This window comes from Platichthys flesus, chromosome 18 (genome assembly GCF_949316205.1).
Source record: "Platichthys flesus chromosome 18, fPlaFle2.1, whole genome shotgun sequence".
Taxonomy (NCBI): domain Eukaryota; kingdom Metazoa; phylum Chordata; class Actinopteri; order Pleuronectiformes; family Pleuronectidae; genus Platichthys; species Platichthys flesus.
Genome location: NC_084962.1, coordinates 7,144,760 through 7,171,580, shown reverse-complemented (window position 1 = coordinate 7,171,580; position 26,821 = coordinate 7,144,760). Strand labels below are relative to the sequence as shown.

The following is a 26,821-nucleotide window of genomic DNA, read 5'->3' as shown; positions in this document are numbered from 1 at the left end:
GAGGAAGCACATCACCGGTGGCAACAAAGAATCACTGGCCGTAAGCACATTCCTCCGAAACAAGATTAAACTTGTTTATAAGTTCTCTGACCCAAAAGAACGAAACCTTAGAAATGTGTCCAACGTGAAGGAGAGAGATTTATTCTGGAGAGGCACGGAGCTAAAAGGAGGTGCTAGTCTATAGAGAGAGCATGGCAAAGCCCACCCCATAATACTGAAAAAAGGGGCATGGTATCCTAGCAACAAGCAGAAAGGCAGAAAGGCAGAAGCCGCCTGCTCTGCAGTGTCCTCTGTTGCTCCTGGATCTTCAACCTTGCATGTTTCTCTGAGAGGTTTTCCTCATCAGCCCTCTTGGCAGACACTCTCATGCTTCGCCCCATCCTTTATCCATCTTCTTCCTGTTAGGGCACCTTGTCGCACCGGAACGAGGGCACTTTCATTAAGTGCGCACGCCATTTAACACCATTATGTGTTCTAAAGGGTTTAAGAGAGTGCCTCGGTTGATACGGCGCATTTATCATATGCAAGGCTACGTGCCAAGTTTTTAAAAGAGTGGTGGGCAGCACTGGATCGTCAAGTCCTCTCCACCGAACCCTCTGACGGGTTTCGGAGAGCCAACAACAGAGCTGAAACCTCAGTGGTTTAATCCCTTACCTTACATCTTTTGTTGACTGAGAGAAGAGCGGGTAAGACACAGAGGATATATGGGAGATAACACTGTTAAACCTCTCCTGAAATCCCCCTTGGCTGGTTTTGCTGCTCCATTAATCTATTTCCGATTGAGATCGCAGAAAATTGCGCCGTGTACGGCTACGGACGCAGCCAAAGGCCAAAGAGGGAATCATTAAAGAAACGGTGGAGATTGTAGAGAAATAATTATTTTTTTTGTGCTCGAGTGTGCATATATAAGAAAACGGATGTGTAGGTTCACTGAGTTCACTCAAGAGTCCTCATCCAATCAGACATCATTAGGAGCAGCACAGCTTCTGGAGCATGTGCAGCAATAACAAGTATTAGAGGCGCAATATATAACGTTAGATCTCTCACCCTTAATATTTTAAGATGTTCTTATTTGTGCTTAGGCTATTTTTTTCCTACAATATAATCTCTACGTCACCTCCGCTTGGATGTTTTCGTCCTCATTGTTTGTTTTGGATGGTTTGTTTGTTTGTCAGCAGGATTACACAAAAACTGCTAAATTAATTTACATTAAACTCTGGGAAAGGGTGGGACATAGGCCAAGAAAGAATACATTCAGTCTTCTTGTGGATTCGGACAAATACATTTTTTTAACAGATTTTGCATGTTTGTTTTTTTTTACATTTTCAACTTTTTTTCAAGCAATTATTAATTGATGTTGATGAAGTCTCAATGAGAACCCCAGAGACCAATGAACTATTACTAGGAATGCTTAACTATCCTCACTTTAACTAAATTAAATTTACATGATTTATTATAATGTGGGGTAAGAGTAAATCTAGATCTGTATGACAAATTTGATTTATTGCCCAGCCCCAATAGATCTATGAATAGGATAGTGACCAAAAAAAGCAAAAAGAAAGACATCACAAAAAGTGACAATTTTTTATTATTAAAGAAGCTCTAATGTTTAACAATCTCCATAAAATAAAAGTTAACAGGTTTACTCAGCAAAAGCTAATTAACAACAAGATTTTAAGTCGATGTCTTGTTAATAACTCACTGGTAGATTACACATCCTTTGTTATATTTTATAAACACTTTATGCAGAGAGGCCTGTGTCCTCTCACTGTTCCTGGTCTTCGCCTCATGTTAATTTCAGTGGATTGGTAGTTGTCGAGAATGACTCATACACAGCTCTCAGATGGAGCGGTGAGAAGGTCCCATTTCACTTTTAAGGACAGCACATCATTGTTTTGAGATCCAGGATCAGAGGCGAGAATATAGAGCAGATTGGTGCCTGATGAGAAACGCACAGATTCAAATGTACACTGACCCTTATTGCCTTCCTGCTGTTCCACAATTCAAAATGTGCTGATTCTGAACTCCTCCAAAAAAACAACAGCAGCAGAGCAGCAGAGCGACGTTAGATCGGAACTGGGGAGGCCACAGCGCTGAGAGAAAGAGAGGATAAACAGGCCGGCTATAACTGGCTGTCAGAAATGTCATCTCCCTTCAGTGCGTGAGTGAGAAATATGCTGTGTGATGACCCTCCAGAGGTCAATAAGTGGCTCCATTTGCCCAATCTGACACCAAACCACCCCAATGAGGTCCGTCCTGACGGAAAGTGACTGCCCCAGGAGCAACAGAGCGAACCACCTCTTCGTCTGACACTGGACCCACATGTACTGTTTGGAGGCTTCAACCAAAACGCTGCTTATTCAGGTTGAATGGGGTGATTTCATGAGCAGTGATGACACTAGCCAATCAAATTGCATTAATGCAAAAGAGGAGTTAGGGCAGCTGGTGAATGTGCTGTGTTCATCTGCTTGTGGATTGTAATTCCCTTGTACCTCTCTTTAGCATTGTATTGACAGCTAGCATTGCTCTAAGTGTGAAAGGCCATGCCGTATGTCCCAAGTGGCTATAAACATAATTTAACATCACTGCACCACATAAGCAGCAATCACAGGGATCTGCTTCGCCCAATATTATTTGGACGCAAGCTTTCTCTCTGGTATTTGACTGTTCATTGACTTTATTGCCACCTATTGGCCTGGCATGCTTGTTTGAGTGATTGTGGTCGTTTTTGTGGTGTTGTAGAAATAGATATTTTTGTCAAATGAAGGTTGTGTGTACGGAGAAAATATCTGTTCAGGCATGCCCACCGTCAAGCGTTAACACAAGGCATACGTGTGAGCCCTGTGTAACTTCCATCAAAGCACTCTCTCCATCTCTACTTCCGGTCCATTTTCCATAGATCTACAACCGGCAGTCCTCTTTTTAAGATCTGGCCCTGCGGCCAACCAGAGCCAAGCAGCCAACATGTAATCTGACATTATCTGTGCATCTGCTGAACCCAGAGTTAAGGCAGATGGAGTTAAAGAGGATCGGAGGGGGACCAAGGAACATCTCCAGAGTTTTAGATAATCGTGTGGACATCCCTGATTGTTCCAGCCACATTAATACCAGCACACATATCCCCCAATGCCATGAATATCAATCACACGCAATAAGATGAAAAGATAAAGAACCATTTGTACTTGTACCTCTCATCTATCGAGGCTGCCAGTCCTTTTCCGTGAGCTTGCATTTTCATGTGATTATCAGCTTCCAACTAAGCGCTTTATGATTGTCACAGTCGTACCGCTGGAATCGAACTCTCCGCGCTTGGCAGTTCAAATGAATAATGACTTTGATCAGCATTTATAATCCGAGATGGAGCCTTGTTAAGTGCGGTGGTCTTAATACATTTTTGATGAAATTTCAACAGAGATAATATTGCCGCTGCGTACTTATCATGAGCAGCACAACTGGGACACGGGGGACAGAGAGATTAATAGTTTTTTTGGAATAAATATTTCATTGTGAGGGAGAATTGATAATGTATTTATAGCACTGAGAGTTCAAAACTGTCTTCTGACCTTCCCCAGGTGACTCACCTACTTTTCGTCTGTCAAATTTCTTTTTCATACACTTTGTCCAATAAAATCCTTATCCGCTGAGAATTTTTTTTGATATTTTAAATGTTCTCCTTTTATTACTGAAGGTAGAAAGCCGAGCTCTTGTGGGAGGTCATATATCATGTGATTCTATATAGCTCATACCTATCAATGTAGATGGAGTCAATTGTACATTTTTATACTATACATTACAACCTTTAACTATTAATGGGGCCTTATTTATTTGAGGTATGAAGGTACTCATTCTTTACATATTCTGTGTCGTATCTTTATACAAACAGGGACCCTCAACACAAAAAAACTCTAAACACAGCAAACACATTTAAACAAGAATCAAATTAAAAAAGCAGACACCCCTGCCATCCCCAACCAGATTTTGGGGGGGATCTGCATTAATACACATCAATAACTATCAGTAATTTAAACACCCCTGATATATTTCATGAATCTACTAATCCTAGTAACTAACAGACAAACAGAAAAGTGCCGACAAAGACATGACCTACTGAGCCGAGGAATGAAAAATTCAGAGCAGAGACATTTTCCATGAAAAACCATATTTAAAAGATTTGTTTAAATGCCAAGAGAGGGAAACAATTCCAAGTTTAAAATGTCTTGGAGCTCATTCCAAGCTATAGGCAGATTTACTCAGATCTGTTCGCATGAGACCGAGGGGAAACTACTTTTTCCCACCATCTTTGTAACACCAACAATAGGCCACACTGACAGATGGCCAGAGCGGCATTAATGTGGGGCATTAATAGAAAAGGAGGAGGAGGAGTGCTGCTATCCCTCAAACTCCCCTGCAGAAACAGAAGACTTAAAAAGACAAGTCATATGCTCCCAAATGATTTAATTCTTAACATATTTAGCAAAACAAGAAAGAATTCCCAATTTCTGGAACAATTCCTCGCATAATTCTCGCTCGTCATGCAGCTACTGCTAAAGGCTACAAGTAGTAAGAAAGAATCCGGAGAAAGGTCTGTCTCGAAGGCCCATCCCGAAACAATAAGGACACGTTTTCCCAAGTTATACCAGTTTTGGCACATAAAAACCAGCCTACAGGAAATTAGCATACAGGATAGCAGAGCAGTTACCTGAAACCATTCATAAAAAAGTCTTCCCGAGGATGGAGCAACAGCACCGAGACTGTACAATCCATTCCAGATGCTTTCGGTTGACCGTCAAAGCTTCACATTATCTCATCCATCTTGGTGGGCCGAGGCCAGATTCACATTTTTCTGGTGTTGCAGTTATGCAAAACTACACACAACTATGTGATTTGTTATTGTCTAAGCATCAAATCGAGTGTTTCAATATCTTTGTTATCACAACAGCTGGCAGCTAAAACATTTGCACAGATTCCAAAGGAAGCAGGGTGTCCCTCAACTTGAAAAGTAATGAGCCATTCCATATGGGACCAAGCAAAAGTTCCCCCATGGCAAGAGTACAGGCACTCAAGCGTGGAAGAAAACAATCTGTAACTGTTAAACAACAAGTCCGGGTGAATGACGGCACTATTAAAATGCAAAAAAAGGGAAAACATCTGCTGACTCCGGCCTCCAATGTCACAGTGACCAAATGCAAACGGCTGACAGGCCAGAAAATCCAGATGAACACCTTGTTCCTCACGGGCCTCGAAAGGAGCTGATGAAGAGGTGCTCTGTCTAGAAGTTGCTGACTTTTGGCAACCTGGGACCATTCCACCGCCGAAGGTCACCGGTCATGATGCACAGACAAAACTGAATTGCTGATAGTGAGTTTATGGAGCAGCCCCAGATGGGTTTTTGACAATGACGCCAGTTTCTCTATTGAATTCCCTCCCGTGTATGTCCTTTACATCCTAATCAGCAGTTTGGATCCGATACAGGACACAGATCAATAAAAGGGTCTTGCCAAGGGTGCAGAGTCCGCAAATAAGATTAACTTTATTCAGTCAAGGATTATTTAATTATATAGCCAAGCTACAATGCAGTAAGCAATCTTTAAGGGCTTGTTAAATATGTTATTCATCACTTTTACGAGAAATACTACTACTGCACCAAATTAAAGTGCATTTACTTTTATAGTAATTGGAGCGAGTAAGGTTATCCCTCCATTTAGTCAACAACATTATATACATCCATATATGGGTGTATTTTGAAGAGCAATCTCTGGAGTTAATGTCCTAGACTGAGCAACAGCAGCATCACATACAATTAAATAAAGTCTTTACCAGATGATGAAGAGCCAGGAACTACAATGGCAACCAAGAAATATTTTAAACCTGCTATATTCAATAGACTTTTGTATATATTAACCCGTCTCTTCACTCTCATTTTACAGTCATTGTTTTGGTTTGATGGTACACAACTTCACTGTTTGATTAACATTCTGCTAACTAGCCGCAAAGAGCTTATAACTCAGTGCTCCCTGTTAGAAACGTTTCAAAGCCAAAGTGCAAGATATTTTTCTTTAGGAGTTGGTTGAGACCACAAACAGAGATAAAAGAACACTACTGGTATTATATTTTTCTTAATGATACAAAGACACATATAAATACTAAGGTTAATGGATGTGCAAGTAAGAAAGGCCACAACACCTTTGAGAATGATGATTGTAACTTGTTGAACTGCCCTAGAAGAGAATGCAGTATTTAGTAAATACAGAGATTAGGTATCTCAGAGTACTATTGCATATCTGAAAACCCTTTATCTGAATAGATAAAGTTGCCAGGCTGTATCTGCTTGTTAAAATAACTCAAGTAACATCTGAAAGCAAAGTTGGTCATCAACTTCAGGTATTTCCAAGTTAAAATGAGCATAACTCTGACCACACCCTATTTGTAACTAATGTGAGAGTTATTTTAAAACAGCAGACACACACACAACCCCCCCCCCCCCCCCCCCACTCACACACACACACACACACACACACACACAGCTGACCTTACTCTTGCTGGCATCATTCTGCACGGGTCAACCAGCATAAAGGCCGACCATGCCGAAGCCGATCCCCATCCCCCCTGTCCTTTACTTGCCTCCGCTTCAGCGACTCTGAGGCTAAGCATGGGCGCCATCCACGATCGCCCCACTGATCATTGCCGTTGCCTAGGCAACAGAACAACCCATCCCCACTAGCAGCCCACTGCCCAGTCAACAAAAAAGATGGACATTCGCCTAGATCAGTACAGACATGGAGAGAGACACAGGACCTAAAAAATGCCCAAATATTTGTAACCGCATACTTTGTTTTGATGTATGTGACACAAGAAAACATCTCCACTGTCACACACTCAGACAGCGGTGGCCACACAGACACACACTTGCTGAAAAACGTATTGTTTTGTTAAAGGCACTGCTTTAGTCCTTACAGTGAGTATGTCCCTGTGTGCAAGACTCACGCTGGCTCAATAACCTCATTCTGTCGGCCGAGTGCTGAGATGATGGGAATGAACGGGCAGCGGATCAGACGGCAGGTTCACAAGAACAGGGAGAGAGACGGATGCAGATGGAACGATAGGGGACGACAGGAGAAGCCGAGTCCGTCAGGTAACAGAAGACGGGGAGGAGGCAAAAGTTCAAAAGAAACACACACGTCTTGATAATTATCCATCTTCCTGTTCCTCTCTGCTACAGTCTCATTCCTGCTGTGTCACTAAGAAAAGAGAGACCCACTTCCTCATTTGTTTATCCAGGAATGTGGGACATCCTGACAGGCTGGCTTTTCAGTCACAGCTGAGAGTTTCCCCCGGTGGCTCTGTCGCTTTCTCTCAGTCTCTTCTAACTGCGTGTGTGTTTCTACTCCATTATCAGCGTTATCAGCCGGCACGGCCTCACACCGGCAGGGTGCTGGGAAACACAAGCCAAACAAACAGTACCTGACGCTACTCAGTCACTGAGGAAGATAAAAATATATGTGTATATATATATAAATTTCAACAACACCAGGGGGAGTTCATAAGATAATTTCAGTGCCTTCCTTTGTGAATTTGGTAGATGTTTGCAAACTCCAAAACTAAACATGGTAAGAAATGATATATCAGCATTTCTATTTAAAGCACTAGGTACAAGTTCTACTACATCTTTTCACATGACCTGACTATTCATTTTCGCAATTAAATCCAAACTGCAATTTCAGTTAAGTCAGCAAGAGTGGTTGCGCTTCCTTTATTTAAAGTTTTGAGTACACACAATGATACCGCCCTTTGTGAGAAAAGTACAAATGTAACCAGGGGTAAGGTTGCAAGAGCTCCAGTCAGCATTTCGGCACACCGAAACATGAATCCAAGGTGGACAAACAGGATATTGGCGACAAAAACATCCTATTCCGGCTCAGACGCCTTTTTCTTGCCTCGCAGACATGCCAGACAATGACATGAAACCACAGCCGAGAGGAAAACACCATTGTGTTGTTGATCCACCAGTTTCTTTTGAAATGAGAACGGAGCTCCCGCACACAATGACGGGCCAAGGCTGACTTTCACTAGCTGGCTGTGATTCACTGAATGATGTTTGATTAAGTAAAAACAAAAGAGAAACTGAAAGCCTGACCTCGTTATTTGAAGAAACTAAAAAGGAGCGATAAAGACTTTACAGTCATGCAAACAAAGTAAACAAGAACTTTGATTCTTTGTCATAAAAAGTGACCCTGATAGTACAAGACAGTATTCTCAAGAGAGACTAAAATGCTTTGTCTGAACTTTTAAAGCTTATTGATGATTAACCTCGGAAGGAGAAAAACGCTTCTGACGCACATGAATGTGACTGCCAAGACACTGACTAATTTTCGTTAGTATGATGACACAGACACACACACACACACACGGCCAACTGGGAGGGCTGGTTTTACAGTTCCATTGTGATGCTTTTAGGTCATGTCACTCCCCAAGGGTAAAAGAAAAAGAAACTGAAGAGCCAGAGAGCGAGAGAGAGGAAAGCCTCTGGATGAGAAAGGGGAGTTCACACTCACGGTAGCACCTCATATATTAAACACAAACACACACGAGTGCCAGGTGCTAAAGACCCCCAGATTAAAGACACAATTTTTACGACTTGTCAGTGCGTCAATTAGAACTAATTTGAACCTAATCTGAGCCTAAGTGGGGAGATTTACTGGATGACTCAGGAGAGTGACTAAACACAGGAAGGCATGGTGTCACAGAAACAGCACAATTTACTCAAGAGAACCGTTCAGGCAGTCTCCCGTAATCTCAACAACATGCATCCATCCATCCTTTATCTTATCCTCCTGGAGGCTGGAGCCAATCCCAGCTGACATTGGGCGGGAGGCGGGGTCCACCCTTGACAGGTCTCCAGCGTATCGCAGGGTAGACACATAGAGACAAACAACTATTCCCAGCTACACTTCAGAGTCACCCATTAACCTTAACCCACTTTCTTTGGGCTGTGGGATGATGCAAACCCACGCAGACACAGGGAATGTGACACAACATGTTAAATCAGATTCACATTCACGCACTGAGCTGAAGCTCTATTGAGTCTTAATCCCCGGTGAATCACTACACCTATCTAACTGGTTTTCCTGAGAGCCACTGGCAGCGGAATGGACGGGCAGCCTCTGTGGTTATGACGTCTGAAAAAGTGTCTCTGTACAAAAGGTTCGGTCGTCGGCCATCTAGTGACTCCATGATACGCTAGCTGGTGTTGGGTTTCCACTGCTAATAGGACGATATATCTGTAGATTATTCAAAAAAACATATTTGTGTGTGGTTGAATATGCCTGAGGAAATTAAAAGTTGACGTAACACAGCTAATGATCTGCGTTAGCGTCTGCCATCTGTATCAGCTGGCTTTCCGATCTCTTAAAAGGTCAAAGCGCTGACCAATGTAGATTTATATTTAGTCAAAATTCAAATTCATGTCACCTTGAAAACAAATTCCCCCATTTTCAAATTTGGTGTGACCCAGCCTTTCTGAATAAGGGAGGGAAAAGGCCAGTGTAAACTTTTTCAGTAATGAAGGTCCACTGTTTTACGGTGCAAATCTCCAGCTGTCAACAATAGTTGTGCCTAATTCAACATCTCACTGGCCTTTGAAAAGCAAACACACATATACCACACTTTGAGCAACTTGTGGCAAAACTCATTTAATGAATCAATATTTATTTTAACCAAGTTTCCATTCCTTTGCGAGCTGGCTTCTAATCAGTCCATGCCTGCAATGAACCGACTTTCATCAACCAAGACAGCAGTAGCTTTTAAGAAACATGAGGGCATATGGCATTAGTCAAGCTCCCTCCATTAAATCCACTTTAATGTACGGAAACTGGTGACATCATACAGGGTTTATACAGAGAGAACTTTCTACAGAGCAGAAATACTTTCAGAGAAATAAAACCCTGCTGCACGCTGAGAGCCGATCAGATGCTATCCCCACCCGGTCTCGATGCTGAGGGATTTCAAAGTGGTAAAAGTAGCACAATATGTTGACGTCAGCCCGGGGTCCTTTTTTTTTCTGCACTACTCTGAGAGGCCTCGCACACTCTCTGTGGTTATTAGAAAAACGGCTCCTTTAAAGCCATTTGGCAGCTAAAAGGCCAGGGGAATGTGTGAGGGTCTGCTTAAGGTCAACAAGCATTATTACAGAGAGGCTCTTTATCAGCTCATCTGGACAATGTCAAAGCACCACTTTACTGTCTCGCTCGGCCACTTTGTCTTAATCTCGTGAGGTTTTACTCAGTCTGTGGCTCTATAGGGGAGCCTAATGCAAGCTCCCTCTGACAGCCTCATATTTCACACAGCCTTCTACTGGAGGTGGGTCCCAGACCACCAGAGGTGACTGCAGCCGGTGAGAAGTCTGGAACTAGAAGTCACATTTATATGATATTAAACATGGCGTAACTCAATATAGCCCCCTGCTGCTTTATCTTTTATTTCTTCAGAGCAGCAATGTTTGCTCTCCTTCCACACTACAACACTCACCCTGTCCACATAAACATGCATATACACAGCCATGCCCAAAGGAAGAGGTGTGGGGGAGCAGGGGTTGTCGGCCGTGTCAACGCACAAAAAAAAAAATTCAATTAAGCGGACAGCAGGATGCCTCTGAAGCCCAGCCTCCTTTGTGCTCACTATGCCCTCCAACAGTCCCTCCCCACTCCACCCCCATGCTTCCCAGCCAACCCCTTACAGCCATTCCGCCACTCCCACAACACCACCCAGACCCATTGGGGGCCCTTTGCTGGGCTCTCTTTCACGCATTCCTCTCACAGTGCCCCATTTGCCTCTGAAGAAATTAAAATCTTAAAACAGGTGCATTAGCCAAAAATCATAAAATGTAAATATAAGGGGATGAAACAGAAGCATCCAGCTAAAGACAAGTTGGTTGTACTCGTTGGAATCCAAACTCAATTCTCCCTCCCTTCTTCCCATCTGTGTGTGTCTGGCATCCGGACAGATGCTGTTCGTTTAGCACTTGAGCGTCGGTCCTCGAGCTTGCCTCCTAAATGCCCGAGGGAGCCGCTGGCATTTGGACAGCATTAAATAAAGCCACTTCTGCGGACCCCACACCGCGACCAGCTCTGACCTCGCAACATGGTCGCGTCGCTCAGGTTTCAAGCGTTCAATGGTGCAAGTCGGTGCTGGAGAAGGATTTTCTGCAGAAGTTTCAGCTTCAGCCTGCAGGCAACCACAGTATGTTTTACATCTGAGGTTTAGAGGATTATTTATTGATAGAAGTGATGAGGCACTTGTTTGATCCGACTGCCTCTGGGAGCATCCATCAGACTCTAGTAGTAGTAGTAGCAGTAGTAGTAGATTGGTATCCAGTGCTTTGCTGTTGTTTTTAAAATCGACTGACATCTTAGCTAATGCCAATAGGAAGCTGTGTTCCTCTATTCATGGAGTTGTTTGCAATTATGTAAAAGCCAGAAAGATTTGTGATGCTCAGCTGTATTTAGGACCCGATAACATCGATCTCATTACCAATGCATGGCTTTGAACAACGGAATAATAAACCTCCCGAGTGAACTGGGCCAGCGTGTTATAGAGTATCTGTACATCACGGTCGGTGATGAACACACAGCGCCAGGGGCCTCAGGGGCACCCAATGTCACATATCTAACGCAACAGTGGCTTAGAGAGGTGCCGGGCCACTGCAGACACAATATTGATGTTACATAATGACAGCAAAACACTGCCAAAAAAATGTGTGTCAGCATGAATGTGTGTTTCTGAATCAAGGGCTCTCTCAGCTCTTCCTTGTGCACGCTTCCAAACGTTGATATCGCTTAACGTCACCATTTTTTTTTAAGGCCCACAATTCCAGGACAATCTGATGGATCACATATGACCGCTCTGATCTAATTTGAAGCCGCTTCCCCTGAGCTCCAACGTACACCCGCCCTGTCCTTGTCCATCATGGTAAAATAAAGAAATAAATGGGTTTTTTTGGCCCATGAATGTGTTTATTCCCCCTCGCCAAACAGATCATGGCGAGTTATCAGCCCATGTAGCTGAGCGAGGCTTAGTGTCCTCTTGTTCCATAATGCCAGTTTCATCCCAGCTTTCGTATTTAGGTCTTAAAACAGGGACATTGATTTCTGGTCCCTTGCCATGCATTTCAAATGGGCCCTAAGCAGGCACAAGTGCTCCTCTGTGACCAAGGACAACAATGATAATCAGCGAACGGCCCTAAAAAAAAAAGAAATCTATTTGCCTGAGTCCCCTCCAAAAGCTATTAAGATAAGTCCTCTTCCTTGAGGACCCTAAGTGCAGTGACCAAATCAGTGCAGAATCGAAGGACAGTAGCGTGGGCCTAAAAAGGCCACTTAAGGATGCAGGGTGGTCAGTGTGTATGTGTGTGTTTGTGTGTGTATTTGTGTGATAATCACCCCAATCAAGACTTTGCAGTGAGGTTAAGCCAAGACCCCCCCTCATGATAATCCTTCACAGCAATTTTGACCAGCATATGTTGTCAATGCCATCACACACATATGGTGACTGTGAAACTGTCTGACATAGTACAGAGTAATAATAAGTAACTTCAGTGGCATCAAAAGAGCAGGAAATAGAGATTCCTTTTCTGGAGAGGTTTTAAAACCAGTCATACGTTTTAGACCAGACAATTGACTTTTAGACCCAAAGATAAAAACAAACGAAATCAAAAAAGGGATTTAAAAATAAAAGTGGGTCTATGAGCTATGTTTTTAAAAGTCACATCAAACTTGGTTAGGTGACAGTTTGTGGAGGCAGATGGAAGAAGTTGGAGGCCTTGTGTGTGTGTGTGTGTACTCACCGCTGAGTCCATTGGGGATGCTCCTGTGATGGTGTGGTGCTGACAGGTCATCCATGGACCTCCTCATGGTGGGGCCCACTTTACTGTTCTCTGAGGGCTTGTGTATGTGGTTGTGGTGATCGGGGCTCCCAGCGCTCCCCGTGCTGGACGTGCTACTCCCGTCCCCGACATCCCTGACCGTGCCGGTGCCCCCGTTCAGGTTGGTCAGACTGGACTGGCTGTCTATGGAGCTCCTGGACCCGGCTCCGTTCCTCTCCTCGTCCAGCATGAAGATGATCTCCTTCAGCTCGGTGTTCTCCCTGAGCACGGTGTCCTGGTTGGCCTCCAGCTCCTTCAGCTTCAGCATGTAGGTGCCCACCTCCTTCCACATGGCACTGGCGGTGAAGCGGCCGAAGCGCTGCCACTCCCGGGACAGCTTCTTGCCCTTCTGTCGGTCGTCGTCCAGGAAGCAGCAGAGCTCCCGGAGCTCGTGGTTGTCGTCCTGCAGCTTCTGGTTGATCTCCTTCAGGCTCCGGATCTCGTGCAGGTGCACCTGCAGCCTCCGGTTGATATCCTTCATCATGTTCCCTTGCTCGATCATCAAGTTCATTTTCTCCCCGTCAACCTTCCTCAGCCTCCGTATCAGATCATCTTTGCTGTACCGCTGCAGCTCCTCGTCCGTGTGCTGGCTCAGGTCATCCATCGGTCCCTCGGACGGGTTTTTAGCCATGACTGTGTCGGCTTGGTCTCGGGGTCGATCGAATGGAGTGTCGGTGTTAACGATCGGAACCAACCCTCAGATGAATCGAGGTAAAGAAGGAAAACATGGTCCTGAAAGTATCGCTGTGTGTCCTCCTCAACAGGCCGATCGTACAAATACCGATGCGAGGCTACGGCCAACCGAGCATGAAGCGAATGCCCTCACTGATCTCTGGGAGGAGAATCCTGACTGGAGCTCGGCTGCACTCACATTCCGTCCAAAACACAAACACGTGATGTATGGATTTTCAAATTGATTACCAGTGATTTCCAGTCGGCCGCTGGTCCCCGCTGAGGAATCCCGTCCGCGCAACACACCGCGTTCCAGCGCTCCGTCCGCCGCCGGACATCGCTCCGTCCCACTGATGGAAAACGTGAAGCGCACACAAACTGAGATCTCAGTGTTGATTTAACTCGAAAAAATGGCGAACGATCGAGTGAACAGCCTGCTCGTTTTGTTCACCGGCTGCTCTCAGCGCGTCTCTCGCTCCTGGATAAGCCTCTTTAGTGAAGGTGCTGTGTGGTCGGTGGAGGCACTCTGGGTTCTCCAGCCAGCTCTCAATTAGCAGAGCAACCCCGCCTCCTTCTTCTTCTTCTTCTTCCTCCTCCTCCTCCTGGACGTCCACACACTCGGGTCTGGTTTGAAATCATTCAAGAGGATTTGGGCCTGGGCAGCCAATCAGGAGGAGGCATGGGAGTGGGCAGCAGGTGGAGGAGAAGAGAAGTGAAGCCTCGACACTCGGAGGCTCAGCCCTCTTAAAGGAACAGGCACACAAGTTCAACACCGAGGGATGTATCGATCTCTCGAGTAAATCAAAACAGAGCACGGAACTGTGGCTTAGGACACGTGTCTATATGTGTCAATTAATATAAGAACACACACAAAAAACACACACACACACAGACACACCCTGACTGCAATGTCCTAATAACCATAGCGATCCAAACCTGTGTGTACAGCTTTACAAATAAATATATATATACACAGGATATAAATATATATACTTTTACTTATTTGTTATTGACCTTTTATTTATACTTGTTATTTGTGAAGCTGTATATCGGTTTTTGTGTGTGTGTGTTTGTGTGCGTGTCTTTATAACGTACGTCACAAGACACGGATTACATTAAAATCCCCCTTTATTAAAGGGCTGTGTCAATTATTGTTCAAGTTACTGTAGATTATTCGAAACCTGACCCTGATCAGCTTTCATTACGATCTGACTACCGCTTACCACTAACCTAATTTACGGCATTAATGGCAACAGCCCAATTAAAGTAACAATCCTTCAGTGTCAATTGTGGTTCAACAATCACTTTTTAGATTTCTTTGCAAGATTGTAGCGCCCTCCTGTGTACGCTGTCAGTAATGCCCTCTGAACGACAGGAGACTCCACCCCACTTTAGAGATCACCACTCTATGTGTTGGGGTTGAAATAGACTTTAGTTCAAGGTAGATACATAAGTTACACATCCATACAGACGGGTGGGATGCAGTGGCGGATCTAGGATTTAGCAGGAGCCATTAAGGGCCTGCGATCTAAACAGAGGAGCCAATCATATGTCCAAGATCCATACACAGTTCCTGATTAAGTTAAGGTGCACATTTTAGTCATTCCATTATACCTGCTAGCTCTATATTTTTAAAATTATTAATGTGCACATTTCTTGCTCAAAAAAGCTTGAAATTACAAATTCTTGACAAAAATTGTTATATTTATTGTCAGTATTGTTGGTATTTATTTTTGGGATCCTTCCCTGGTAAGACTGAAAGCCTCCAGACTCTGAGCTGAAGATTTACTACTAACGCAAGTTTCATGGCACAGCTGGATTTGAGAAAGATTTCGGCCAACAGACAAAAGTACATGACATCCCCAGTGGCCGGTCCAGAGCAGATGAACATGGACAGATTAACATGTCTCCAGGGGGAAATCACTTCTCAGACAGATTCACTGGGTTCAGTCAGATTACACAGAGAGCATCGTGTCCGCTGTGACCCTGCAGAACGTGGTAAGTCATGCAATCAGTGGGGGCCGATTCTGAGACAACAGTTTGACAAGGAGGAACAAGAGGAACAGGAGTCAGAGGAAGGTCGTGCAGTGGAATGTCTCAACTGCAGAGTGAGTGACATTGAGCTAAGGACTGTCTAAAACGAGCCAAGTGGGCCTGACTGACCCCTGAGCCAGGGGACAGAAACTCACACACACACTCAACAGCACACAGTATGTCCAATGCAAAAAGCTACAGTTCATTTGAAACCACATAGGGAGCAAATGAACAGGCTCAGTGTAAAATGCTGTCACACAATGCTTTACAAGATCACGGCTAGAATCACGCTGTCAGTCATAAGTCAGTCAATTGTATTTCTTTTCAGAGTGACAGAGTCGGTTATTACGGAGAGAAAGAGCTGAGAGCAAAACGCAAATTAGAATTCCGTACATATTTTACCCGTGTTTGATTGCACAGGAAGGGTTTGTCTGATTCAGATCTTTGTTGGCTTTGCAAACAGGAGAAAGGTTCTTTTAACCACATTGTGTTCAAATGTTGTGGGAAAGTGTTACACAATCCCTGGGAATGATTATTGGCTTCATTCTATTCAGCGTGTTCCTGCATTGTGCCTTTTGAATAACACTGCTGGAGGAACTTGGTCCAAACTCAACAAACACATTTTTATTAGTTGGATGCATGACAGCTTAAAGACGGATTACAACTAACTGGAAAGATACAAATCAGTTGCGGCTTCAAACATTTCTGGTTTTCCATGGAGGGCTGCATCCAACCTTTCTGAGCTCACAATGAGGAACAGCAACTGTGGTGCTTGGGTCATTACTGTGCTATGTGTGTGTAATATAAAGTTCAAGTTAAACAAACGACTTTCCTTCAGCCCTTGTGTTTTCCAGTAAAATTTGTTTGGAAGTGACATACTGTACTGTCTGTCACTTTAGTCACCAGTAAAGCAAGGGTAGGGATGATGGGAGGCAGATTGATTAGTGCATTTATATAAATAGATATCTGCTGCAGCAAGTACAGAGAAGGCCACATGGTCCATGGCGTACACTTTACTACACTGTAGAGCCCATGTTTCACTTAAATCAGATAAACAGTATGACGCACATTGGAATAGACCTGAGTGAGTTTGATGACAGGTGGGAGAGGACGCAGAAAACAAACATTGAACAGAAATAAAAAGCAAAACATAATAGCCACTTATTAGTCTAATTATTTACCTCCCCTTTGCATTTTTAAATATCTCTCTTTTTTGCTCTCGCTCTGTTCTTGTTTAATAACTGTTATTGACATTATTTAATTACATTTTTAAAATTATTCATATTTTTGTTGTAGTTATTGGACGTTAAGAGTTTTTTTGGGATGGGAGGGGATGTGGGGATATACTGTGGTTGTTTTAAAGCTGAGTGATACCCTCCCTTTTTCTCTCTTTCTCCTTTTTGAGAAGTAACCGTAAGGGATTAATAGAGTAAGAGTATGGGGGGTGGGAGGGGGGGTGCACAGCAGATGTACCATTACCACACAGGTTGCAAAACAATTTCCATCAGTAGAGTTCAGGTCAACATGTTTGATTCATGGCCGATTGGAAGATCTGGCTCCTTGCTATATGTGAAAAAGATTACCGGTGGCAAGAAACAACACATTTTCCACAATTAGAAAAACACAGATCCACACTCACACACCCACCACACACATGGGTTCAGACTTGCCTCTCTGTTGACTGAAGTTCCTTCCATTCATTGGGACCCCAGTAAATTCAGTAAATATGAATTTGATTTAAAGGGCCAGTGTGTCCAATTTGTAAGGCTCTCTTTGCAAAAATGGAATATAAATCTCACATCTAAGTTATATTAACTGTGTAGTGAGCCAAAAATAAATGTGATTTTGTTTTGATAGAATGAGCCTTGTATATTTGTAAATATCCTATCGCCATAGTTGGATCCCCATATTGCCACAGATGCCCAGAGCGAGCAAACCGGTTCAAGGTTAGGGTTAGGAGTGCCTCCTGTGGAGATTAGGCCTCCGTGATACTCCACTGTTATCGCTGCAAGATACACATTGGGTAGCTTTGCTATTTTCAAGATCTTCTCTGAGGAGAGCCAGGTCATTCAGGACACAGCAGCGTCACATCCACAGAGTTCTAGGTTCAGATCTCGGTTTCATGTTTATAGCGGATAGGTTACCTACTCTAAAGTTACCTACTCCTGTACCTCAAAACCCCCTAAAATACATAAAGTACAACTGGAAGATGAAGGTGGTGGTCAGCATGGCCGCCTCACAGCAAAAATAATTCATGGTTTGAATCCCAGTTTACCTCTTGGTGGATTGTGAATGCTTTGTCCGTGTTAGCGTATCAAATACCATGCAGGTTGATTGGACAATAAGAATAAATGTAGGCAGTGTTTGTTTGTTAGCCCTGTGGTTACTGTTTCCAGGTTGTACCCCGCCTTTCACATAAGGCACTTGTCAGCTCAGATTGGCTCCCCCCACCCTCAAAGGATAAGCATATGGATAATGCATGGATAGCTAATGGATTGTTTGGATTAATCCATTTATTGTTCGGTTACTATCAACTTTTGAACAATCAAAAAATGGTGTATGTTGCCAAATGTTCTCTTATTGGGAGAAAAGAGGCTGACATATATCGCACCCAGATTTGTATATTTGGTCCAGGCGGATTATTTAGGAAAAGTTTAGCCACTGTCCGGTTTGCTGGGATGTGGACGCAGTGATGAAAAAGGCCAATTGAGCTGCCATAACAGCTTGAAACAGGCTAAACTGAAGGAGTTTCAAGGACAAATGTGCTTTGATAAAGCTAAGAGCATTTGTTTTAGTTTCAGCGTGCGTTACCAACTGAGGTGCTGGAAGCTGTGGTGCTCATGTACATTTATTTGTACATGTGAACTTCACAATCACAACACAGATGTTGTTTTACAAGGAAACGCCAAGGTGGATGCAGCTACAAATGCCGCAGCTAAATAGCCCCTAACCACACAGCTTGTTTCTGCAAGACACAGCTTGTGATCTGCAAGAGCTGCAGAGCAGAACGAGAGAAGAGGAGAAGAGTAACTGGATGAAAGAACAGGTACATTTCAATAAATGGGACCAAACAACAAACCATTTCTGCATAAGGCTTTCATGTTTCTCCAAAATCATTTTTAATCCACATACCATAAAAAAATACTATTGGAAATCAGCAGTGACAATGGTACACACTTTGTAAGCGCTGCTCTGAAAGGTGAGTCTTTAGGAATTTACTGTGCTTTGCATTCCATCAGACAAGCATATGACACACGACCACAGCACCTACACTCTGCCTGTCGGCCACACAGCCTTTACAAAAAACAACCAGACCGATATGGTTTTTTGAAGCCCTTGATAAAATCCTTGATTTTAAATTTCTGATAGTCGTATATTGATTTAATTATAAAACCCTTATGACAAATAAGCGAGGCTAGATATTTTTGGATAAAGATAATAAACAATTTTGCATAAAATGTACATAAAACGTGAACATATATGTATATATATATATATTATAATTTTTTTTCTTTTCTGCATTGTTTAATCTGCATTATTTATTTTGTAAAATAAAGGTTTTTCATATCCGCAGACAGAAAACACTGATAGATATGTCTATTTGTTTCCCCATATCCCCATTACTGTTTGGAAATAACAATAATCATGATCATTAAAACCTTCTCATCATTCAGAAAGTAATAAAATAATCTGGCAGCATTATAAAGTTAGAAAACTATTACCTGAGCAACCCAACAACCTAATTTCTGCCCAGAGATCATTGTGTTTTCTTCCTAAGTTAAAGTGTGTTCATTCTTCTCGTTGAAATTCCTGTGTCTGATAGAGCACACCACTCCGCTCTTTGGTCGGAGTGTGCCAGTGTCCAGTATGTCAAAGGTCTCTCCAGGGGCGAGGGTGAAATCAAACCGCTGGATCAGCTTGGCCATCACCACTTTAGCCTCCATCTGAAAACACATTCAGGGTGTTTATATGGCTCTGTTCAGACATGGTATCAACATGCGTGTCGGGTGACCCCATCAAAAGTTCACGGCTCGAAGTTGGCTGGAAAGTTTCTCCTCATGTGTCCCCCAGTGACCCCGCTGTGTGTGTGTTTTGCCCATTTTTTGTCTGTGTTTCCAGTTTTAGTGTGCGGCTGGCTGGGGGGATAGCGTGTCATCCTGTTTCCTGTTCTTTTGCCAGTTCACCTGCACGCCTGAGCTTAATTCTACCATCAACTTACCGGGCTTGACTCAGTATGCGAAGAGCGGTCCATCCTACGAGAATCCACGAGATCCTAACCCATTGTCTGTGGTAGAAACTCTACAGATGCCTCCTCTACCCTGCACTTCCACTTTTTGTTACTCTGCCTGTTATCAGTCTCTGGCGGCCTCACCCCTGTTTAACAAGTATGCACGTTAATAAAATATCTGCTATGCTTGTCCTGCCCCAGTTCCTTGAACTCCCGATTGTGTGCTCCGCCGCCTGTCTGCTCTGTCATCTGCAAAACTTACTGTTGGAACACTGGCCTGTCCCAACCCGTCCGTCACACCCTGCTCTAAATGTAAATAAACACGTACATCATTGCAAGGAATGGGTTTGTCAATTTGTATGTGTGAGTGTGCGAGAGACAGGGAGTGTGGGTCAAATCAGCACAATGTGCCCAGCTATATAATGAAATAAGTAATTACTCATTTGAAAAAGTAAACAATTATACTACTCTACTATGACAGCCTTACAAGTATGTATCACTACTTTAGCACATTGACGACGTCAGCTGAGTGGGCGGTCCTTCAATGTGGCCCGGGACATTTGCATCCCTGTCCACCTTCAGATTATGGACTGATGAGTGATTCTATCTCAGATGCTTCCGCTGTGCATCTCAGGTGCGTTCACGCCTGTACTGGTAGAGCCACTGGTAAATCTGATCACCCAAGACATATGTGGATCGCAAGTGTGTGTCACATTTACATACATTTGGTCAACACCCACCTGAGCAAAGTTCTGGCCGAGGCACGAGCGCGGACCGAGGGCAAAAGGGTAGTAGCAGTAATAAGGCCTTGTAAAACAGATAAGACACAGCTCATTAAATATATGGAGCTTATATGGAGCAAGTAAGAGACACAGTAAGAGTACAAATTAAACTCGTCTTTGTATGCAACTCACTTAGTGGCATCTGGGTGGAATCTGTCCGGATCAAATTTCAGTGGGTCCTTGAAGAACTTCTCCATTCTCCCAGTCACATAGGTACTGAACTACATTTCAGAGCCATTCATTGAGAAACACACAACAAGACATGTTTGGGTTTACATGCGGCACACTTTCTGATTTGCAGGTACATTCCAGACATTCAAAAGGGAACGACTCACCATACAGGTGAATCCTGCAGGTATGTGGACGCCGTCTATGACCATGTCGTCAAGTACATCACGCGATGTGCCTGGAGCTGTCGGATAGATCCTCAGAGTCTCCTTCAGCACCTGGGGGGAGGTTACAGTGTGGGCGATTTGCTTAACAACTGCACATTTCAGTTGAGGATACTGATTTGTCAAGATCTCCAGCCAATATTCTTTTTTCTCATTTATAGCTGAGTGTTGAAACATTTTCCTTTTCATGGCATATACCTGTGAGAGGTAGGTCAGGTTCCCCAGGTTCTCATAGCTTATGTCCTGTCTCATCCCAATGACATCATCCACCTCCCTCCTCACCCTGAGGAACAAGACGCAATTCATTAACCGTCATTCAGCAGCTACATTATTAATGACAAATAATGCTGTTCTTACTTCTCCAATATGTCCGGATGTCTTGCCAGCTCCATGACGCAAAAAGCGAGTTGATTAGCTGTTGTTTCTTGGCCTGAAAATGTAGAGATGACAACAAATGAATCAGTGTTACTTTCAAACAACACACATTAACGTGACATTAAATTGATTGTGTTCTAAATCTCTAAACAAAAAATGTTTACTTAATAGATCAGTTAACATACAAACCGATAACAATAACAACACTTAAAAAATGCACAGACTGTTTTGGGAACAGCTACTCCACAAAGTTTTATTTAATATCCTTGCAGATAGAAGAAAAAACTGTTCAGATAGGGTTTAGTCTCCGTCCATTGAACCTACCTAATAATGTTTAAAAACACAGTGGTGGGCTATTGATATAATTTCAGAAGTCACACTGAAACCGGTGGATAGACACATTTTACTGACATTTTGGTTTAAAAGTTCCCTTTTACAAATTTTACGACTTCACATTCATTTCACAAACCAGGGAAGAAGCAACAGAGACTCACCAGCGATGAAGAACGTTATAAAATTATCCAACATGGTCTCCTCCTCTTCTTTAGTAGCGCTGTCCTCTGGAATCAACAGAAAATGGAATCAACATGTCAGCTAATATTTGACTTCTCAAATCATTTTAATATCAAATAGTCATCATAGGCATCCATTTCTGATTAATGGGCATATGTATGTACTCACAGATTCAAATCTGTTTCTAATCTATCCATTTATTTAGCCTTTTAATATGGATAAATGATGGGTTGTGTATTGAAGTGAAAAATGTTAAATGTGTTTTTACTTTCTAAGTTAAACTGCTTGCAACTGTCAATATTTGATGTTCTTATCTAGATCCTATTATTTGCAGCTGCCATGACTGATTACAACACAGGAACAATTAATCACAATTCTTATCCAGTATAAAGGAGTGTGAACTTTAGGGACTGTAACCTTGGCCAGCAGCTTTGAGGATGTGTGTGAGGATGTCCCTGGGGATGTCATCGCCTCTTCTAATCGCGTTCTTTCTTTCATTTAACCACCGAGCTCCGGTTGTGCGCAGCAGGTTGCACGCTTCCCTCACGTCTTTAATGAACGATCTGTTCTTTGGCTTAAACTGGAAACGAAGGATTTTAGGAAGTATAACAGTTCATGAACCTTTAATCATATTAACTCCAAACAAACTGGCAGTGAAGACATACCTCAAAAAAGGCGTCTCGGAGATTGTGAATCATCCCTTTTAGACATGTCTCGATGGCTTTAGGGAAGGGGGAAGTGTTATGCAGCAGGTCCAAGTCCACACCGAAACCAATCTGAGAGTCAACAAGGAAACTCAATATTGAGCTGGTTACAATGATTTGGATCTTCGCATTAAAAATAAAAAAGATTGGGTTAGAGCAGCTGCCGAAGAAGCAGATTAACATAATACCTTAGCAATAACGTCCAGAGTAACACAGTTGAACAGGGCGAGCATGTTGGCCTCAGTGTTACTGTCAGCAGCATCCGTGAAGCTGTTCATCAGTTTCTCTGCCCTCTCATCGAAGGTGCCCATGAGACCCCTCAGATACCTGCAAGCAATGAGAGGAACCGCCTTAAAAAGAGACGCCCACTTTCTGAAGAGGATCTGCAATGATTGTAGACGCTGTACTTAAAATCAAGGTGCATGTAGATTTCACCGTTCTGTCTCTTGGTGCAGAATAAAGCATAATAAACTCACAAGCTGCTGAACGCAGGGTCCATGATCCGCCGCTGTTTATACCACTGCTCATGGTGCTGTGCTACTAACATGCCGTTGCCAAAGAACCTTGAAGAAAAGAATTGAACACAATTCTTTTCAGTTCTTAATAAGGTTGCACATGATTTCACGGAAAAAAACATTGAACAACATCACACGACCGACAACAAACGTATCTCGAACATGCTAAGATTACCTAAGTGGACATTACAGTTAGGGCTGACTGTTTGGTGCTGATGACAATACTGATATTAGGGCGTAAAAACATTTCTGATACATACAGCTGATATTTATCCGCAAAAAAGGGAAGTGTTCCCTAAGATGTTGTTATCAAACCTTTATCAAAATCTTTAGGGGCTTATATTGGACAAGTTTTTGCCAGCCAATATATCGGCGGTCCTCTGATTACAATGTAAGATGATGTATCTCAGAAGCGTCCGATCAGCATATTGACAGTATCACCCATCACAAATCTTGACATTGTTATTATTGGCACGTTGCTAGGTGCGTTGGACAACATGGTACTGTGTACACAGGAGTAGGGCTGTGCAATTAATCACATTTTAATCGTGGTTTTCGATTTTTGGGTCAAACGATCTCCAAACTAATATAATCCAGTTGAAACGATTTATTTGGCCTTTTTTTCGACAGAGACGCGCATGCGCAATTCAGTCCTTCCCCCACAGCATTCAACGCGGCCCAGCTGACTGGCCCTCTCAAGCAGCTGTAAAGAGAAGCAGGCGAGTTGTGTGGGTGGTGAGCGGCGGTATTCAAAAAACAGCGCGAGTGGAAAATGGCAGCACCGTTTGATCGACAAAAAGGGTACAACAAGTTATCTTGTATGGGAACACTTCGGATTCCAAGAATCCGACGAGGAGCAGCCACACACAGTGTGAAAGATTAGCTACAAGGTGATATCTACGCCACTTGGCTACACAACAAATCTATTATCCATCTGAAACTAAGAATTTATTGATGATGCTCAGCTCAGTGAACCAGATAACGCCGGGTTTACATCGGGCGCTGAAGCACCTCGCAGCTCTATTCTCAAGCGCGCAGCCGCCTGGCTGTTCACACCGGATCCGCATTTTTCCGCGCCGGTCCTCTCGCGATTCTGCGCTTGTTATGGTATGTAACCCGTTCAATGCATGGGTTCGGGGGTAAATGATGATGGTCCTCATAGCCACCCCCCACCCCTCGCTTCTCTCTCCGTCTGTCTGCTTGTGTGCTTGTAGTTGGGGGGCAGATGGGGACAATTAATAATGAGAGGAAAATCGGGGAAACTGAATCTCCAGGATAACAGAAGTGAACTCCAAAGTATGGGATGCATATTTGATCATTTATATAATATAAAATATGTTATTTATATCGTTTAAAGTTCTTTTTCAAGGTGTTTCTTGGCGCGATTCTCAGTTACAACGTGTTTTTTTTGGAGAGAAATACTGAATAAATGCATCATGTTTTCAAACTCAAACATAATAGTTTATGTTCACGAATATTCGTGATTATGATTGTTTCCATATTCGAACAGCCCGATACAGGAATATCACCGGTTTATTACCTTTGACCAAACAGGTTGAAGAGCTTCTTGTAGACAATCTTATCTTTGGGGTACTTGGGGGACATGAGGATTTCCTGAAAACATACAAGAGGGGCCCACAGAAAGACACTTCCATTGACCTCTGCGCGTTTAACAATTGTGCTGAATCATGCTGGTCTTTGTCCAGCAGTGCGATGCTTATGCAACACAAGCCCGCACACAAATCAGTGGTTCCTGAGAAGGTACCGTGTTTACCTTGGTGGCTTCCTGACAGGTGACACCGAGTGAAATGTAGTGAAGAATATTGATCCTGTAAACAGGCCCGTACACCTCTGACCTGTAGGGGACAACTTACAGATGAGTTGGACACAATTGCAGTTAAACCTGGGAAGTGTCAGACTACACACGTGAGGGTATTAACACACACACAACGAGAATAACACACTTACCACTCTTTGAACTTATCGTGGATCACTCCGCCACCGTTCATGACCCTCAGGAGCGTCGGTGAATGTCCGAGGAAAAAACTGCGAGGAGCAAAAACAAGGTGTCAACAAGATGACTGATGTTAGCTGGAGCTCGACATCAGCACGAGCAGTAACCGAGCCACTCGACTTACTTGTCTCTCGGCGGCCCGGGGATGTGATCGTACTTCATGTGAATGTATTTGAGGTACACGCAGTAGGAGAGAAACGCGATCACAAGCAGAACGACTAGAACCACCACGGCCGGGGCCGTCCAGCCCAACAGGACGGAGAAAACGGCCATGTTATCGCCAAGGAAGCGCGGAAGTGAAGTGGAGATCGGTCGTCAGTGTGCCCAGAGTGGACTCGATATCTAAATTGTTCACGTGTACTTTGGCAGCTGTGTATAAAAAGAACAGCTGTTTGCAATGCACCTCAACGGGCTCCATAGCTCAGTGGTTAGAGCACTGGTCTTGTAAACCAGGGGTCGCGAGTTCGATCCTCGCTGGGGCCTCGTGCGGTGAAAATCCTTTTTCTCTTTCAGCAGTTTGTTTTGGACGTTTCAACTGCGAAAATAACTTTATTGATTCAGCACCTTCCACAACCAAAGTAACAAAGCGCTTTAGACCCTTCACAAACCAGTAAGACGGTCTCTTGCTAGGTAAAATGGCGCCAACATATCTTTACTTTGTCAGGCTGCTAGTTACCTCATTTATCAAACGGACAATCGACTGTCACACAGGGGTGAACAGCTACTGTAAGATATATCAAAATCACTGTTAATGATTCATTCGCTACAGATGCCATTTGTTAGGTTTCCCGGGGTATCTCCCTCGTCTTTATATAAATCCAGCCACGTTGGAGAGTAAGATCAAGACCGTACAAAATTGTGTATAATTCATAATCATAATATTTTTTGCCCGCCCATTTTAAACACAGAGAATCAATACGGTTTTGCCAGATGCAATTTGAGAAATCATAATGTTACTGTAGCATCCAACTTGTAGTAGGGTATAACAGTGTATCGAAGTACAAATACTTTGTTACTGTACTGTACTGTAATAAGTTGATTCTTCCTGAGTATTTACTTTCCGACTTTTTGACGACTTTTTACTTTTACTCGATACATTTGAACACAAATTCCTGTACTTTCTCCCTCTTATATTCTCAAAACTAGCTCGTTACTTGAGCAGCCGAGGTTGGCGCACCTCTCTCGCTCACTCGCTCGCCCCCAGCCTCAGGAGATGGGCAGGCCCGGCGGCGTGTTTGTGGGGGGGGGGGGGGCTGCCTTAGTCGAAGCACAGAAATCCTGTTTCCCTGCACAGAGACCAGGTTACTCACAGAAATTAGATCATACACTTATACAAACACCAAGAGCAGCCACCTTGTCACTCATTGACTCATTTTCTTTTTCAAGATGGATTTGCGACGCCAGATGATGACGGAAAATTGATGAAGGAGCACAGGGAGACCAAGAGGAGTTCTGAACTCTTCCTCCTCATCTTTATCAGTTTGTTCACCTCCCCGATCATCATCCTAATCTGTCCTCCTCTTTTGCCCCTTCATTTCACTTTTTCAGTCGCCCCTTAAGTCTCCCATTTCATCTGTCGTACTAGCAGTACACTTAATCTGGATCTGGTGGACGAGGGGGCAGCAGCTAATTGATTAGCAGGTTAATTGATTTATTCAACCCTTTGATACACAAGC

The 26,821-nt window shown here is 43.5% G+C and overlaps 2 protein-coding genes and 1 non-coding gene across 6 annotated transcripts in view; 1 reads left to right on the top strand and 2 right to left on the bottom strand.

Moving 5' to 3' along the window:
* The window catches only part of ccdc85cb (coiled-coil domain containing 85C, b), a 46,908-nt gene extending 32,734 nt beyond the window's left edge, over positions 1 to 14,174 (bottom strand). For all 4 annotated transcript variants that reach the window (XM_062411063.1, XM_062411064.1, XM_062411065.1 and 1 more), the window contains exon 1: positions 12,839 to 14,174. In XM_062411063.1, the coding sequence (XP_062267047.1) occupies positions 12,839 to 13,547 (709 nt within the window). In that variant the 5' untranslated portion in view covers positions 13,548 to 14,174. The remainder of the gene's footprint in view (positions 1 to 12,838) is intronic.
* A 4,543-nt stretch (positions 14,175 to 18,717) lies between these two features.
* On the bottom strand, positions 18,718 to 25,493 carry LOC133973300 (cholesterol 24-hydroxylase-like). The gene is made up of 15 exons (XM_062411062.1): positions 25,270 to 25,493; positions 25,100 to 25,177; positions 24,906 to 24,987; positions 24,672 to 24,745; positions 23,093 to 23,179; positions 22,805 to 22,943; positions 22,578 to 22,688; positions 22,330 to 22,492; positions 21,894 to 21,959; positions 21,382 to 21,454; positions 21,223 to 21,307; positions 20,968 to 21,078; positions 20,765 to 20,853; positions 20,591 to 20,657; positions 18,718 to 19,566 (listed from the first exon to the last, which is right to left on the bottom strand). Exons 1-15 carry the CDS (start codon positions 25,416 to 25,418, stop codon positions 19,396 to 19,398), a joined length of 1,545 nt encoding a protein of 514 aa, XP_062267046.1. The 5' UTR covers positions 25,419 to 25,493; the 3' UTR covers positions 18,718 to 19,395.
* A 62-nt stretch (positions 25,494 to 25,555) lies between these two features.
* On the top strand, positions 25,556 to 25,628 carry trnat-ugu (transfer RNA threonine (anticodon UGU)). Its single transcript has one exon. It is a non-coding gene; the product is annotated as a tRNA-Thr (tRNA).
* Positions 25,629 to 26,821: the final 1,193 nt, after the last annotated feature.